This window comes from Condylostylus longicornis, unplaced genomic scaffold (assembly GCF_029603195.1).
Source record: "Condylostylus longicornis isolate FDR11 unplaced genomic scaffold, ASM2960319v2 ptg000014l, whole genome shotgun sequence".
Taxonomy (NCBI): domain Eukaryota; kingdom Metazoa; phylum Arthropoda; class Insecta; order Diptera; family Dolichopodidae; genus Condylostylus; species Condylostylus longicornis.
Genome location: NW_026577983.1, coordinates 911,255 through 928,955, shown reverse-complemented (window position 1 = coordinate 928,955; position 17,701 = coordinate 911,255). Strand labels below are relative to the sequence as shown.

The window sequence follows — 17,701 nt, the reverse complement described above, 5'->3', positions numbered from 1 at the left end:
TTATTAATTTGACTTTGATACATTAGTAAAATTTCAATTTTTACTCGGCTATTTTACTCGGCAAGTGAAAAGATAGTGAGTAATTAATAGTGAGTAATAGAAAAATTATTCGGTATTGCGTATCTCGTATTCTTCTAAAATGTCTACAAAATTTATTCACTTTGTTTATGAAAGTGAGACGTTGACTCAATAATATGAGCAAAAATGCAAAAATTTATTTGAGAAAATGAGTAATCTTGTTGGAAAAACGAAATATCCATTTGAAAAACGGAGAATTCTGATTTGACATTATATAAAAAAGGAAAAAAAAAATCGAGATACATGATTAGATTGTTATTTTCGTAAAAAATTTTATTAGAGAAATTAGCTTTAGCCTATTTTTACTGCTAGCAGTGCAAATTGAGCCAAAGCGGCGAAAAGCAAAGACAGACGATTTCCATTGTTCACATTGAACAACAGCGGAACGGTATAATCAACTACTAAGTAACGTCACTCACACATGGAAACAAATGAACCAGCGGCGGTGATTTTTCTTCATTACGGACAGTCCTATTTAAATATGTGTATTCTATTTTAGTTTTGAAATTTTGACGCGGAACACCGCTCATGTATTGTTTTAAAATTAGATGGGGTTGAAAATTATGAGATATCAAGTTCAATAGTCGCAAAATTGATGAATTTGAAAATGTAGAGCCAAGAGATATCAGAAAAATTAACACAAAAAATTTTTGCTTTTTAATTAATACGAATATTAAAGACAATTATTAACCGTAAGGCAGCGTTTAGAGGTCAAGATTTTTTAGAGTAAGGCAGCGTTTAGAAGTGATCAAAATTTGTAACATATTTGATTTGTAAGCGGCCAATCCAATCAAAGTTAATCGTATGAGAAAAACAGAATCTTATCCTATTTTCCATGCAATTGAAATTTTGACAGCTGAAAAATTAAAATAGTGGACACTAAAACTTTCAATGTGCTGTAAATGTGATCAGCCGACTTTTATTTATTTTCAATTACAATAAAAAACAACTAAAGTTAATTATTAAAGTTAAACACTAATTCTTTTTGTTGTGCGTTTAGTTTCGCCATATTGCTCGATTTACAAACGGTATCTAAAGGTTTAAATTAAATAATATGAAACATTTCAAACCAATAATTTTCTATTAATCAAACTTTTAATTTGCAAAAAACAAAAATATTTTATTAGATTGAAAATAAATTTTCTGACCTCATTCAAAATGAAATCAGAAAATTTGTCGATTTGTCAGAATGAACTTTTTTGTTTATTTAGCCAAATAGAAAAACTCAGGTCGAATTTTAAAGATTGCGTCTAGTTTTAGCAAAAAATTAACATATTTCAATTGTTTCACAAATTAACATATTTAAATGTTTTTCAAATAAAAAATAAATATTTTCCATAAAAAAATGCTACATGTCTACAATTCTACGATATAATACTACCTTGCATTTTTACATATAGTTCTAATAATATCTTAGATCAAGTATTAAGTTTTAAATCCAAAAATATAAAATTTAAGACTTGTCTCGACAACCTGACATGTGAAAACAACACAAAATCGTTAACTGAAAAATGAATTATCACTGTCAGCTGGGAAAAATTAAACGTCTTTCAATTTATAATATAAGTTTGACTGCTTTGGCATACTCATTAAAATAAAGTTAATTTGTAAACAAACCAAGTGAAATCCTGGCGCCAAATCTTATTAATGCTTGAAAGATATTTTGGCGGACTCCCATTTGGCAATCATTAGCAAATAAGAAGGAATAAGTTAAAAAATATTCAATAAAAAATTACATGTTGTTATCATGAGCCAACCTTCAGTTGCATCATATTTTAACTCAAGAAAAAGACCTGCTGCGGATGAAATAATAACTCACAAAAATAAGGTATTTTTATCAGAAGTAAACGATGTGCCTAAGTGTAATTTAATTAGTCCTCGTGTCGTGGATGTAGACGCTAAAAAAGTAGATAAACTTTTGAACAACGATAAATATTTTGTTAATGGAAAAAATATAAATTTATTACAGCAAAATATAACATTTTCAAAACATAATGAAAAAGAAATATGTATTACTCAAACCAAATCTGTGGATCAAGATAATTTAATCGCAAAACATAGTGATTTATATGGAAGCAGCGAAGTTAAAATTTTGGACCCCCCATTTAAATTTGAAGAGAAGTTACAAAAAAAAATATTGAAAAATGGAAATGGATCTAAAGTCTCACAACAGAACTTGGTCAAATTTATTAAAAAAGGTCTCTTGTCGCCAAAACAACTTACTCCCAAGAAGGATGAAACGAATGTTTTTGGAAACACAAATAAAAATGTAAGTCTCAGAGACAATCAAAGGGAAAAGTTAAAAACAATGGTGCGCAAGGAGTTAACTTTTGATGAAGTTAAAGCAAAAGTGACACGTAGTGCAAAACTTCAAGAACTTAAGGCATCTATTAACCGAATTCAAGAATTAGAAAAAACCCGAAAAATTCAGGAGGAAAAAAATAAACTTCTGAAAAACGGAACGCAAAAAGAAACGCATGAAAATGGAGTTTCGTTAAAAGAATTTAAAACAATTGATTTAGAGGTACTCACTAGGTAATTTAGAAAACCTTTGTTTTGGAAAAGTTTTAATTTAATGATCTTTTTAGCCCTGTCAAGGGGTTTAGAACACCTGTAAAGTGCCCCCCTCCTGCTCCTGATAAAAATGAATTGATGTCTCCAAAAAGCACTACCCCAAAACGGTTACTCTTTAGTCCATCTAAAGATGGTTCTTCATCGGATATTGTTCAGACTCCGGCATATCATAAATTTTTGCACTTGTCTAAAACTCCTTCGTTGTCATTGCCATTTAAATACAGAAACCTCATTGAAATTTTCAAAGCCGTTGATTCCGTTTGTGCAATGTATTTTAATCGGAAGGAGTGTATTACATTCAAAAAATTAAAAACAGCTGTTCAACGGATGATTCGAAGAAATTTTCATGAGAATCATTTGGCTCAAATTAAATATGTTTATCCAGAAGCTTACTACTTTTATCAAACCAAAATGCGGAATTATGGTTCCATTTCGAAACAAGATTATTTTCAGTTGGTTATTACTCCTAACATTGGTGTAATTAAGAATGTCAATGCATCTATTATTGACGAAGATAATGTTCTCAAGTCAGCACAATCGAATGCTATGAATCCGCAGGTAAATTTCAAATACGCTCGATAAAAGTAGAGTTTATATTTAATTATTGGTTTTTTTTATTTTTTGTTTAGATTTTAACTGAACGGTATCAAAAACTACAATATATCTTGCTTGAAAAAGTGAAAAACGAACATGATAAGTTTTTAAAATCATTAAATCCACCTTTGAATATTCCAAAAGATCAGATAAAACGGTGGCATCCAGAATTTGATTTAGAAAATTGTCCAGAAATTGAAGAAGGCCATTTACCACAACCACCGAATGTTGAAAAGTATTCATCAGCAAAAGATATACTGTTAACTGCCCGAAATCTTTTTAATCAAAAAGAAGAAATTGTAAATTGTGCTACCAAAAATCTAATTAACCCTGATAATTCTTCAAAAGAACCTCCAGCGCATGCTCCCCAATTGGACAATGTTGAATCAACTTTATTGAAAAGTGTTCCGAAATCACTTTTAGAAAAAATCAGAGCCAAACAAGCAGCTAAAGCACACAGTTCCATGACAAGACGACCTTCTCAAGATCAAGAAGTTAGAAAATACAGCCGTTTACCTGAATTAGCCAGACATCTAAGAAACGTATTTGTTACTGAAAAAAAAGGGGTTCTTCCTTTAGAAGCTTTGATAAAAAAAATTGAAAATAGTTACAGAACAAGTTTGACGCCAAAAGATATTGAGGTGCACCTTAAGTTGATAGCAAAAGAGTGTCCAACATGGGTACAATTTCATGATATTCGGAAAACTATATATGTCAAAATGAACAGAGATTTTGACCTCACTAAAATAGTTGAAAATTTAGAAAAAATAGCAAATGAAAAATCTAAATAATTAGTGCGGATGATATTATATAAGAAATTTCAATATTTTTTATTAAAAATATGGTTTAAGTTTTCCTTTTTGTAATTTTGACTAATAAAAATTGTACTGTTTTGGAATATAAAATAAATATTTGATTGAAAAGGACATGTAATTTATTATACCCATTAATTTTTTTAACACAACTACATGGACATATTTGAAGACCATCAAAAATGGATTTGTTAAAAAAAATAGATATTTTTTACAAATATATATTTGATTGTAAATTTAATTACGGATTTTATATTGAAAATACAAATTATCTAGGAAAAATTAAGATCGTAAACATAAATACTGGCATAATTTATTGTATTATAAACTTGGTCTCATCATCATTTCTTCTTCTGGACGAATATTAACCACTTTACCTTTTCGATACCCTATATATTCCCCAACTGCTTTAGTTGATTTATTTGGATCCGATCCGCAAGTGGTACTATTAGTTTTCCAATGCCCCTTTAAACCAGTTATACAAGAAAATCTTTCACCACAAGTACACATATATCTTTTAACACCGGTGTGTGTTGAAATATGGACAAATAAGGCTGCAGAAGTACCAAAAGCTTTTTCACAATGCTAAAAATATAACAAAGTAGCATTTATTTTAGAATATATTCATTATATTGCCTTACTGGACATTGGAAAGGTCTTTCGCCTGTATGAATACGTCTATGCTTAGTTAATTGATGTTTAGTTCTGTACCTTTTCTGACAAAAATCACAAACAAATTGATAGCTTTCATAATCTTCGTGAATGGAAACATGTCCCTTAAGTATTCCAGCACTTGCGAAACCTTTTCCACAAACATTACATTTATGTACAGGGTTTTTTCCGCAGTTGGAAGCTTCGTGATTTTTAAATTGCGTCCTACCGTTCATTATTTTTCCGCACTGACCACAAACAAATTTATAAACTTTTTTCTTTTTTATATCAACACTTTCGTTTCCACTTTGTTCCTTTGTGTTAATTTGTTGTGGTGGCCTATTATAAATTTTGTGTATTCGTCGCTTATGGCCAATCAAAGATTCGGTACACGAATAAATTTTTTCATTATTGCAAATAGGGCACATCAGCTTTTCCTTATGACATTCTAATATGTGGGATCTAACTTCTTCTTGACTAGCAAAAAACTTTGAACATGATTTACATTTATGTTGATTCTTGCCATCGGTACCTTAATACAAAAAATCGAAAGTTCTAAATACATTTTAGAAATTTTTTTCAGGTAACATGAAAAAAAATAATTTTTACCATGTTTCCTTTTTTGATGGTTCATTAAGTGATCAATGGTAACGAATAATTTGCCACAAATTTTACACATCAATTCATTCTTGAATGTTTCATTATTAATTTCTAAAATTTGTTTTATTTCTTCATCCGATTTTTTGTGTTTATTTGATAAATGCATTACAAAAGAGCTAACACGGGTAAATACTCTGCCGGTACATTCGAAACATTCTAATGTCTTTGTTTCTAGTGCCTTGCTTTTATTGTTATTTCTGTTTATTTTATGAAATTCATTTATATGAACATCAAACATTTCTTGATTACTAAAATGCTTGTTGCATTTAGTACAAAATAAGTCATTAGGATGCTTAGAAGATATGTGCACTTTAAGATAATTAACAGAATTAAATTTTTTGTTACAAACATGACACACGCACAGTTCGTTTCTATCATTTCCTAAAAAAAAATTGAAAATTTGGAAACAAATTAGTAAAAAATATAAATAATGTAACCATGGTTTTCCAAATGTTTTCGTAGTTCATCTGGGTTATTGAAAGATTTTTCACATATTTTACAATTTTCAAGAATTTTACTATTTGAAACATTTTGGCTTTTATTTTCAATGAGTCTGTCATTTTCATTTACAAGTTCAACATTTACTTTTGCTACTTTATCCGTTTCTTTTTTAGATTTTTTATTTATTTTAGTATCCCTTATCTTTAATTTCCGTTTTTTCGGTTTCCATTTGGGCTTAGATGTAATTTTTCTTACATCCTTGGAATTACGTAGCTTAGATCTGTATATTTCGTGAGATATCAATGAAGTCGATGAATCATGTTCAAACTTATCTTCACAAATAGAACTTTCGATTTCAGAATATGTAGATATCTCATTCTTGTTATAAATAACTTCCGCTTTCTCCGATTTTCCAACTAATGGGGTATATACGAAAATATCATTATTCATACACACTGTAAGAGTTTAAAATTACCATCAGGTATATTTGAAGTGTTCAAAGATATATTTGTATTCGATGGTCGTTCTTCATTCAAATTAATCTCAAATTTGATATCATTTGAAGTTTCAGTGGAAATTTGTAACGGTGTATCTTCGGTTTTCGGTAAACTTTCAAATAATGATTTTATTGTGTGAAAAAAGCTTTTCATCGTGATCCCATACTTTCCGCCACAAGTAGAATTCAATTTATTTCTATGTTCATAGTAATCCGGTATTTTCCAAAATTTAATGCAACAAGCTTCACTAAAAGTTTCAATTTTATTTAGATAAAACATCAATTTATCAAAATCGACATACTGGTTTCTATACTTACCATTCAAATAATTCCTTGTTAAGATGTTGAATCGAAAAATGTGTAATTAATGATTCTATATCGTGAAGATTACTAGGGCAAAACTAAAATACAAAACACAGTGAATATATTTACGAGTATATGTTCATAAATAATTACATTGCATTTAAAAAGTCCTATAAATTCCATAATTCCAGCTTATTATAACTATTTTGTTTGTTACTTTTGTGATTAAATATTGGATAAAAACAAATTATTACTTGTCAAAAAGTTGACTGTTAACTAGATTTGACATACGCAAAATATGTTGCGCATAATCAATATAACGGTCCGAGAGCAATTCAAAAACGTTGAGAGTTCCGCTTTTAATTGTGCATCTCTAATTTTTACATTATACATAATTAATATAAAACGCTTGAAAACATATTTTTATTATTTTGTTTGTTAGATATAAATAAAAGATATATCACGAAAAATAGATAATAAAAAGTACTAAGTACAAATTTGAAATAGGTCTCAGTTCAATGTATGGGTAATAAGAGTTTTTATAAAATATTTGCGTTCTACTTACATTTTCAAACTAAACTAACTACTAAAGTTCTGCGAAAGTGCTACACAATTTTCCACAAAACGCACTTTCCTTTTTCTGTTAATTTTTTTTTTTGAAAATATTTTTAATTTTTTAATATTGACATTTATTACAAATAAGCGTTTCATTAGCAGGACTATTTTTTCTAATTCTATCACAGTGTGGTTCTATATAAGGCTCATGCCTTATATAGAAATCACAGATTTACGATCTAACATCTCTCATTAGTTGCGTAAAATAGATTTCACATCCATGGTTGAAATACAGGGAAATAAAACGCCCCTTATCCAGGATTGTGTTTGTATTGCTGAAATTTATGATTTTATAAGGTCAGATAAGGTTGTCAAAACTTTTACAAAACTAAGGTTATGTAAAGTTCTCAAAATTTTTTAGTATAAGAAGCCCAAAGCCATGAAAATACAAGATTGAAAAAGAATAATAACATTAGATTGTAATAGTGAATCTGTTGTAAGATGTTCGCTACATATGTTTAGTTTCATGCAACATGAAAAACTAAAATGATACTTTTGTAATGTAAAGTTTTCAACCAAATTTCAGCCGATAAGTTGCTGTGCTACGTTTTCGAAATCAAATTATATGGTTAAAAAAATTTTTTTTTTCTGCCCATTCCAAAAAATGCAATTTTTTGGAATACATATCGCATTGACAGTTTCAAAAGTTGTAACATATTGTAATACTTACAAAAAACTGGGAAAATTATTCAAATAATTGATATTAATAAGGGATATATTAATAATATGCTAAAAAAGATAATTTAATTTTCAGTTTTATAGGATTGGCAGCAAATATACATAAGATAATATATTTTGAAGATATAAAAGAGAAACTTGTTACTCGTAAAAATTTTTTTTAGAAGTAACTTCTGGTAACTCTTTAATTTTGTGACATTTGAAAATGTCAAAGTTAGAAACTTTTATTTAATAAAATTTTTTAATTAAAACTTCATTTTAACTTGGAATACCTTTCGGTACGGGTTGATATTTTTTTGTGGCAATAAGTCTTATTTAAAAAAAAAAACTAATAATAACTAATAAGAACAGGTTCATAATAATCATTTAACTAATAATATTGTTGTCTCATATGTTTTATTTTTTCTTTTTTTAAAATTTCAACTAAAATAAAATTGCATGAACTCTTAAAATTAAAAAAAAATCGTGTTTTAATGTGTTTGTGAATTTTTATGATTTATCTTTTTCATTGTATATATTATATGTCTAAACATTTATTAAATTAAAAAGTTATTACGTGATTTGTAAATAAAAATGTATTTTTAGATAAAAGGGCACGCCAAGTTACCTAAACAAAACTGGGTTTTCACGGCAAAAATTAATTAAGGCCGGATTTTTTGGAATTGCAGTACAGTAAGTTTTCTTAAATTTTAGCTTTTAATATTATATTATGGTCGCATATTTGGATAAAAATAATATGTTATAACAAAACGTGTTCCTGGGTCAAATCATTCTAACCCTAAAAAATAATGAAAAATTTAAAAATGAAGGTACCCTCTATAAAATACGTCGTCTGTCGTCGACGTCGACATATTTTATCAAAATATGTCAAATGGCGATTTCTTTTTTCATTTACGTTTGTGATATGAAGTAAGTTATTCTTCCTCTCTTTCTTTCGACACGTCTTCAAAATTTATTTTTATTTTTACTGAAGAAAAGAAATGAAAAATGGAAAGTTCTATGAATGGTTGACACGTTATGTTTAATTATTAAACTTTTTATATTTTGAACACCATTTTTTATTTATTTTGGTAAAAGGTCATTTCATTACAACATATTTTTTTTATATCAAATATTACCTATACAAATGCGGAAATGTATTTAAGTATTAATTTGTTTGCCTGCGTTAATTTTAAGAGTAAGAAAATATAAATTAAAACGTGTTTATACCTCTCATGGGCCCCTTTATTATTAAAGAGCAAATTGGTCGCACATACATCTTTTATTGGTAATGCGTATTTTCCTAATTAGTGGTTATTTTTTTTTTTTGCGTCAGTAGGTATGTAGGTATTATTAAAATTATATGAATCTAATATCAAGCATATGTTTGGTTATTTATAAATGCATGGCTCGAATTTTAAAATTCTTATCAGTATTCTTATACTCGTATGAGAAATGGAAATTCGGTTAAGAAAATATAATTTATTTTGGGTAGTTAACGAAAATATCTGAAATGATATATACATATACGTAGTACATAAAATAAAATAAAAAACCTACATATGTACAAACATACAGATAATCTGATTTCTAAAAAATATTTAAAGTTCGAAATTTTTTCAAAAAAAATGTGCAATATTCACAAAATAGGAATGAACCTACATACACATAAAATATAACTTTGAAGGAATAATATTGTTAAAACGAAAACTTTATGTATGTGGTATAGAGCAAACTTATATAATTTGCAATATTGGTATTTAGCATTTATATTACTGTATTAATTGATATTAAAATAGATAGAATAACACTTTTTCGTTTTGAACTTAAATATATAAGAAGTTTTTTTGTATTTTTTTTCTAATACTTTTGATTAAAGAAAACCTTTCAAATACTTTTTAAAAATATATTTACAGCAAAAAAAAAATTAAAATGTTATTATTTAATAATATTTTGATTGTTATTCTACAGTTCTTATATTCAGATCTATTGCAATTTAATAAAAGTAGGTAAGGTTCCTACCTTATATAATTAGATAGATATGCATTTCACAAAGTACATTTTTCTTTGCAAATCTAATACTCTAAATAAATCCGTTTTTAAGACTTCGTGTAGGAGTACCTAGCTATTTATTTTAGCTGATTGTTGAAGTTTAAATGAAATGCTAAATATAAATTTTTACAGTTTTAATAATTAGATCTTAATTTTTTTTTCACATATACTCAACGTATCTTTTATATTGCCAATTTCTTTGATTCCACATTAATTTTCTTTATTTATTAATTTTTAACATAACTATGAAGCTTTCAATAAAATAAAATTTGTATAATGTTTAAGTACGACAAACAAATATTATTTTTATAAAAAAGCATTTTCTTTTACTGCCACTTCCAATTGGTTGAATCAGCCAGAAAATAATATTGAAGCACACCAATATTATTTTAAAATTTATTTTACAATATTTACTAACTTGACTATTTACAACTTGTCGTCAGAAAATTAAAGGGTTTTATGTCAAGCATATTTCAAAATGCAACTAAAGTTTAAAAAAATTGAAGCATAAAACTCAAATTTAAATTTTGTTAAAAATATTAAGTAAAATATCTTCTTTAAAAGTTATAAAGTTCTAGGTCTATCATAGAACCATTATAAAAACAATAAATCTCATTTAAAGATGAAAATTCTATGTTACATTTTTTTTGTCACTACAGCTAAATTAAGCTTTATTTTACACATTTTATACTAAAAATTTGGTCTATTATTTCATAAAAATTATTGGTTTATTTGAATATAAACGAAGTTTATATTTGAAATAACCAATACCAATATAAAAACCTTGAGTTTTTTATCTCAAAATTATTTTATGCCGACTATAATTTTTAGCCGATAATGAATATAATTTCCAGCCGATATTATGTATTTAGGTACCTACCTACCTACTTACTCTGCATCTATTCGATGAATGTAAAAAACATAAATTTTTTATATTGCATTTTAAAAAAGTTATTTTTTTATTTTTGAAATTTATGCATATGTTATGCAGATTTCGTACTTTTATATTACAGTATATTATTGACCATTTGCCAAATTTTATTTATTTTAGTGGTACTGTAACGACTTGGAACGAATAAGGACTCTTCTTTTTCAATATTAATTCAAAGCAGCAGTGATGGAGGAATCAAACGGTAATAAATTAAGTTTTTTCTTTTTGGATTTATTTTACAAATACTCAATAAAATTTATTTTACTTTACTGAATAAAAAACAAAATTTGGATTTGTCAAATAGTTAACGATAGCGTTCAAGCACAGGACGATGCATCAGCACAATCTCAACAACAACAAGTAAGTCGAACTTACGATGACCTTTTCCCTGCACTTTCACTTCCGCAGAACCAAGGTATTGTTCACGCCCCACCAAAAAATATGCGAGTTGCAAGTTCGGTTAGACAACAAGTAAGAAAATTTAAAAAAAAATTAAAATGTACGTATTTATTAATGAGAGTGCACTTTTGATTCTTTTCAAGATTGTTCATGTTCCTTATGAGGAACGAAAATCATCTGATTCAGAAAAATTTGGAGAAGGTGAATCCTTAAGAACTTGTCAGCAAATTATGAAAGAAACTGGAGCAAATATCGAAATTTCCAGCGGAAAAGATAATTCGTTAACATTTTTAATAAAAGGTCAAAAAAGGGAGATTTTGGAAGCTCGTCGCAGAATTTTAATACAATTTCAAACACAAGCTAGTAAGCAAATACTTATCCCGAAAGAACATCGTCCCGTTATTTTGGGTAAACGGGGAGAGCGTTTACGTGAACTAGAGCAGAAAACAGCTACTAAAATTAGTATACCGAGTATGACTGATGATAGTGATTCTATTACTATTTCTGGTACAAAAGAAGGTATTGAGAAAGCTGAGCATGATATACGTGCAATGGTAGAAGAACAATCTAAAAAGGCTTTCGAACGTTTTTCTATACCTAAAATATACCATCCGTTTATTGCGGGGCCACTAAATTCGACTTTGAATAACTTAATGAAGGATACTGGTGCCAAAATTATTATGCCTTCACAAACAGCTACGAAAGATGAAATATCGATTACCGGCGAAAAGGATGGAGTTTTAGCCGCAAAAGCTAAAATTGAAGAAATTTATAAAGAAATGGAGAAGAAATGTTCCACGGTAAGTGTTGAAGTCGCCAAAACTCAGCATCGACATATTATTGGTAAAGGTGGCCAAACTTTGCAAGAAATATTTTTGGAAACTGGAGTTTGGGTTGAAATGCCACCACATGATTCAAGTACTGATACAATCACGTTGAGAGGGCCACAAACAGCTTTGGGTAATGCATTGACTATTGTTTATGAAAAAGCTAACTCTGTAAAGACTGTAAAGATAGATGCGCCTACTTGGATTTTTAAATATATCATTGGCCGCAAAGGGTCAAAAATAGAAAAGTTTGAACAGGAGTTCCCCCATGTCAGCATTTTTTGTTTAGAAGACGCTGTTAAATTAGAGGGTAAGAGTTGCGAAATATTATAAATTTTGCATAAATTTCAAAACATTTCTTTTGTTTTTTAAGGTCCACCAGAAACTGTTGAAAGGGCTCAAGCTCACTTGGAAAAATTTATACAAGATTTTCTTGCAGAAAATACTTTTGTTATTATGGACATAAATCCAAATTGTGTTAAGCATATAATTGGCAAAGGTGGTGTCAATATTAAACGTCTAAAAGAAGAATATCAAGTTTACATCTACATTGATGAACAAAGTGGCGATAAAATCCGTATCGAAGGTAAGAAAGAAGATGTAGCTAAAGCGCAACAAGAGTTAAAAGAAAAAATTGTCAAATTGGAAAATGAAATAGTAAAAGACGTTAAAATAGACCAGCATCTACATCGCTATGTTATTGGAGCAAAAGGCGAAAAAATACGTGAACTAAAAGACCGATACAAAAATGTGCAAATAATGTTCCCTCTATCAACAGATAATAGTGATATCGTAAGACTACGAGGTCCTAAAGAAGAAGTTCATAAATTAGACAAGGATTTAAATAAACTAGTGAAAGAAATCCAAGAGCATTCGTTTGTTGTTCAAGTTCCAATTTTCAAACAATTTCATAAATATATCATTGGAAAAGGTGGCGTGAATATAAAGAAAATTCGTGATGAAACACAAACGAAAATTGAATTACCTGCTGAAGGAGATACTAATGATGTCATTATAATTACTGGGAAGAAAGAAAATGTTCTTGAAGCTAAGGAACTTATTCAGAAAAAACAAAACGAACTTTCTGAAATTGTGACGGAAGAAGTGGATATCCCCCGTTGCTATCATAATTCAATAATTGGAGCAGGTGGAAAATTAGTGAACGCTATTATGGAAGAATGTGGGGGAGTCTCAATAAAATTTCCACAGAATGAAACTAAAAGTGATAAGGTTCTTATAAGAGGACCAAAAGACGACGTTGAAAAGGCTAAAACACAACTTTTAGAAATAGCCAATGAAAAACAATTACATTCATTTACGGCTGAAGTTCGCACCAAACAACAACATCTCAAATTTATAATTGGTAAAAATGGTGCTTCAATTCGTAAAATTCGCGAGGCAACTGGTGCTCGTATTATATTTCCTAATAACGATGGTGAAGATAAAGAGTTGATCACTATTATTGGTAAAGAGGAAGATGTCAAAGCTGCAAAAGAACAATTAGAATCTATTATTAAAGACATTGAAACAGAAGACGAAATTTCTGTAGATCCTAAATATCACAGGCATTTTATGGCAAAAAGATGTGAAGCAATACGACAAATATCTGATGGTAAAGGTGTTGTTATATCATTCCCGAGACCAGGTCAAGAACCCGATTGTGTAAAACTAAAAGGTGCCAAAGAAGATATTGAATTTGCTAAACAAAGAATAAGAGAAATTGTTGAAGAATTAGAAGCTCAAATTACTATCGAAGTTATTATTCCTCAAAAGCATCATCGCAATATCATGGGCCCACGTGGGTCTAAAGTTCAAGCTATTACGAAGGAATTTGATGTTCAAATCAAATTTCCAGATCGGGATGCTAGGGAAATCGTTGAAGGTAAGAAGTAGTTAAAAAAATTTTCCTAATAAATATTTCTAAATATACCTAAATATAAAAGTATTGTGCTCTAAAGCTTAAATTTTTTTTTTTCGTTTTGCTTCGTATCTTATAAAATTTTTAGATATACCCAATGGCGATGAAGAAAATTCAACAGAAAATAATGAGCAAATTCGTCAATGTGACATAATTCGTATAACGGGAAGAAAGGAGAAATGTGAGGCTGCTGAAAAAGCTCTTCGAGACAGTATCCCAATAACCGAAGAAGTTAATGTGGCATTTGATTTGCATCGTTCTATAATTGGTCAGAAAGGAAAAGATGTAAGGGAATTAATGCAGACGTATGATGTGAACATTGAATTGTCTCCTCAAGATCTAAAGCAAGATGTAATTAAAATAATTGGTACTAAAGTTAATGTTGCCAAAGCAAAAGAAGCTCTATTCAAACGTGTAGAAGAATTGGAGGCTGACCGTAAAGATCGTGAGTTGCGATCATATGAATTGAGAGTTGAAATTGATCCCTTTTATCATCCAAAAATTATCGGGAAACGTGGTGCTGTTGTTACAAAATTACGATCAGACCATAATGTCAATATTTCATTCCCTAAAAAAGAAGATGATAATGATAGTGTCATTATAATAACAGGTTACGAAGAACATGCTATTGCTTGCCGTGATGAAATTTTAGATATGGTCAAAGAATTGTATAAAGAAACAGTGGAAGTTAATTCCACTGTTCATAACCGTTTGATTGGGCAAAGGGGAAGGAATATACGAAAAATTATGGAAGATTATAAAGTTGATATTAAATTCCCGAAAGAAGGTGATCCAAATCCAAATGCCATAGTAATTATCGGTAAAGAAGATGATGTTGAAAATGCTCGTGAACATATTTTATGTTTGGAAGAAGAGTATTTACAAGACGTCAACTACACTATACAACAAGTTTTTGATCAACCGAATACAAACTCTAACGGATTCGTTGTACAAGGAGCACCATGGGAACAAGGCAAAAATGAAAAACCAACTAATGATGTTGTTGCCCCGAATACTCAGTCGCAAAAAGACTTTCCCGATTTTGGTGGTTCAGGTAAAAACACTAATGATTCTACCCCTATTGCTTCCGCGTGGGGTCCACGACGTTAATCAATAGTATACGAATAGTACATATTGATTAAATTTGGGTTTTGACACAAAGAAAACTGGTATTTTAAAAAATGTTTGTTTTGGTAAAAATTTATAAATACTACACATATTATGTAATTTAAGTTTCATAAGAAAATAATTCATAAAATTTCATAAAATTGGATGAAATAATTTCTAACTCAAATTTTATAAAAAATAAGACTCAATATGGGTCTTAGCAATTACATATATTAAAAGCTAGACATTATTTTTTTTATATCATTCTTTTTTTTATATTAGTAATTATAAAGTGTTAAAAGAGTTTATAAAAGTTGAACGTTTCAGTCGATATATGTACGTATACAAATATATAAAAATTACACTTTTTAGTTGTGCAATTTTTAATCGTGAATTTTTTGCATTAAAAATATCGTTTTCGAGTTTTTATTCATTCTAAATGAGAATATTTTTAGTTTCTTTCGTTTCCATTTTTTCAAAATATATTTGTATAAATTTGCAATTCTATTTAGATATTTAGTTCATTCCTCAACTTGTTTGCTTGAATAGTTTTAGATTATATATAATATATATACATAATAAATATTTTCTTCCCTCAAAAAATGAAAGGTGGCAAAACTTAAAAAATATAAAAGTAAGTAAAAGCTAAAAAAAAATATTTTGCTGTTAATTTGATTCATAATATTATAAAAATATTTCCTATTAATCTCTATTTACAAAACCATTAATTATTTAAATTCCACTGGAGATATTTCTTTTTCGGGTTTAAATTTAAAACTAAAGTCAAAACGGTCTAAAAAAAATAGTAGGTATATACTTTATTATTATCTCAGATTTTGTAAGAGTATTTTGAAATGTTTTGTTTGGTTAATTGCTTAGTAGACACGAAATTAATTTATGAAGTTTAGCAAAACTATGAGTAATAAAAATCTTATACACATTTATGTATATTTATGACTTCAAACATGCAAATTTTCTTTAATTTTCAATTGAAGAAGGAATAATTTTGATTAAAAATATATTTTAGTTTTTTTTTTATTTATTTATCATTATTTTTTTTTTGTAATAGTAGATTAAATTATCATGTTTTAGTGAATTTTTTCCAAGATTAACTTGTTATAAATTTCAATTAATTTTGAATATTTTTTGGTATCCAGATAAAATTCTAAAATTGTACTTTTGTTAATTGTATATAAATTGATATGATTTATTTTCTCGGAAAGAAAACAATTTCTTGTTCCTTGTTTTAATATGTTTTATATATTATCAATGTATTTTTTTAGATAAATTAAACAATAAAAGACATAAAAATTACATATTGTACATGATAAATGGTTATTATTTTTAATAAAAATATGCAAAATTTAACTTAGATATGAAAATGTATTTAAATATTTAGCTACTGATGTACAATAGGTTTAAAATATGTTGTAACATTTTCAGTTGTTAAAAACAAAAAAAAATAATAAAAAGAAATTTGTTTAATGTACCATTTTTGTTATAGGTCTGCTATTTAGGCCTTTTAAAAAATTTTATTTTCTATATTCAAAATAAATAAGAATTTAGTTTTCCTAAACTATAATCAAATTTTAAATAAAACTCGATTAAACTAAATAATACTAATTAAAAAATTATTAATTGAAGAAAAGATTTATTTTAAAAAATAAATGGTCTTAAATTTTAAATATTTAAATTAATATAGCTAAGATTGAAAGTTATAAATTTGAATTTGAAAATATTAATAAGCCTTTAACATTCCCATATTATTTAAAAAATTGAACATAAAATCAAGTAAAGACAAAATTTTAAGCAGTAAAAAATAATGTTTTTAAAAAATTAAGAAATTTTAGATTTTTCGTACAATAAAATTTTAAACAAATTTTTTTTTTTGAATTATTCTTACTTTAATTACGCCTTGTAAAGGTTTTAATTATGTGTGGGAAATATAAATTGATTAAAAAAATATCCAATTAAATACAATTTTTGAGTGCACAGATAATATTAATGAAATAAAAGTCAGTAGCTATAACAAAAACATTTTTCCATGTCTTAAGACAAAAATAATATCACAAAATTAAAAAAAAAAAATATGTCAATTTTGAAAATATTATAAATTTGTATATAACTTCAATAAATTTCAAATTTTTCCTTAAAAATATATTTTAATTAAAAAAAAATAATAAAATAAAAAAGACGAACAATGGGTAATAACTCTGGCAATGTTACAAACGGACAATGAGCTTGAATTTTGTATTAGGAAAAAAAAAAACGCGGAAACATTGAATATTTTATAAATAGAAAATTTTAAACAGTTATAAATAATGTATATAACATTGTAAAATTTTTGGATTTTACTGAGTTTAAAACTAATTAAAGTTGCAGATAGTAATGTATATTGATTTCGTATATTATTTAGTTAATAGAAATTTACTATTTATAAAATGTTATTATGATTCCTTCTTCACTGCTGCTAAAATATACATATATATATATTTATATATATATGTATATTTTTATACATATATGTATATATACAATTTAAAAAAACCCAAAAACAATTTTTCTAAAAAATTTTTGCCAAATTTC

The 17,701-nt window shown here is 27.4% G+C and overlaps 3 protein-coding genes across 6 annotated transcripts; 2 read left to right on the top strand and 1 right to left on the bottom strand.

Annotated features, from left to right (window-relative positions):
• The first annotated feature begins 1,659 nt into the window (after positions 1-1,659).
• LOC129605741 (DNA replication factor Cdt1) lies at positions 1,660-4,196 on the top strand. 3 transcript variants are annotated; one of them, XM_055515657.1, is made up of 4 exons: positions 1,660-1,906; positions 2,048-2,613; positions 2,667-3,210; positions 3,282-4,196. In XM_055515657.1, exons 1-4 carry the CDS (start codon positions 1,826-1,828, stop codon positions 4,035-4,037), a joined length of 1,947 nt encoding a protein of 648 aa, XP_055371632.1. In that variant the 5' UTR covers positions 1,660-1,825; the 3' UTR covers positions 4,038-4,196. The 3 variants fall into 3 exon arrangements, with proteins under 3 accessions (XP_055371632.1, XP_055371631.1, XP_055371630.1); XM_055515656.1 differs by having other exon boundaries at positions 1,660-1,984; XM_055515655.1 differs by having other exon boundaries at positions 1,660-2,613.
• LOC129605743 (zinc finger protein 3 homolog) lies at positions 4,196-6,852 on the bottom strand. Its single transcript, XM_055515658.1, has 7 exons — positions 6,763-6,852; positions 6,625-6,707; positions 6,286-6,554; positions 5,807-6,226; positions 5,319-5,750; positions 4,700-5,241; positions 4,196-4,643 (listed from the first exon to the last, which is right to left on the bottom strand). The coding sequence occupies exons 1-7, from the start codon at positions 6,790-6,792 to the stop codon at positions 4,380-4,382; spliced, it is 2,040 nt and encodes a 679-aa protein (XP_055371633.1). The 5' UTR covers positions 6,793-6,852; the 3' UTR covers positions 4,196-4,379.
• Positions 6,853-8,158: 1,306 nt separating this feature from the next.
• LOC129605747 (vigilin) lies at positions 8,159-16,888 on the top strand. Of its 2 annotated transcripts, none has more exons than XM_055515666.1 (7): positions 8,159-8,180; positions 8,488-8,574; positions 10,985-11,066; positions 11,169-11,335; positions 11,407-12,400; positions 12,464-13,972; positions 14,097-16,888. In XM_055515666.1, the coding sequence occupies exons 3-7, from the start codon at positions 11,051-11,053 to the stop codon at positions 15,116-15,118; spliced, it is 3,708 nt and encodes a 1,235-aa protein (XP_055371641.1). In that variant the 5' UTR covers positions 8,159-8,180; positions 8,488-8,574; positions 10,985-11,050; the 3' UTR covers positions 15,119-16,888. The 2 variants fall into 2 exon arrangements, with proteins under 2 accessions (XP_055371641.1, XP_055371640.1); XM_055515665.1 differs by having other exon boundaries at positions 8,165-8,253.
• Positions 16,889-17,701: the final 813 nt, after the last annotated feature.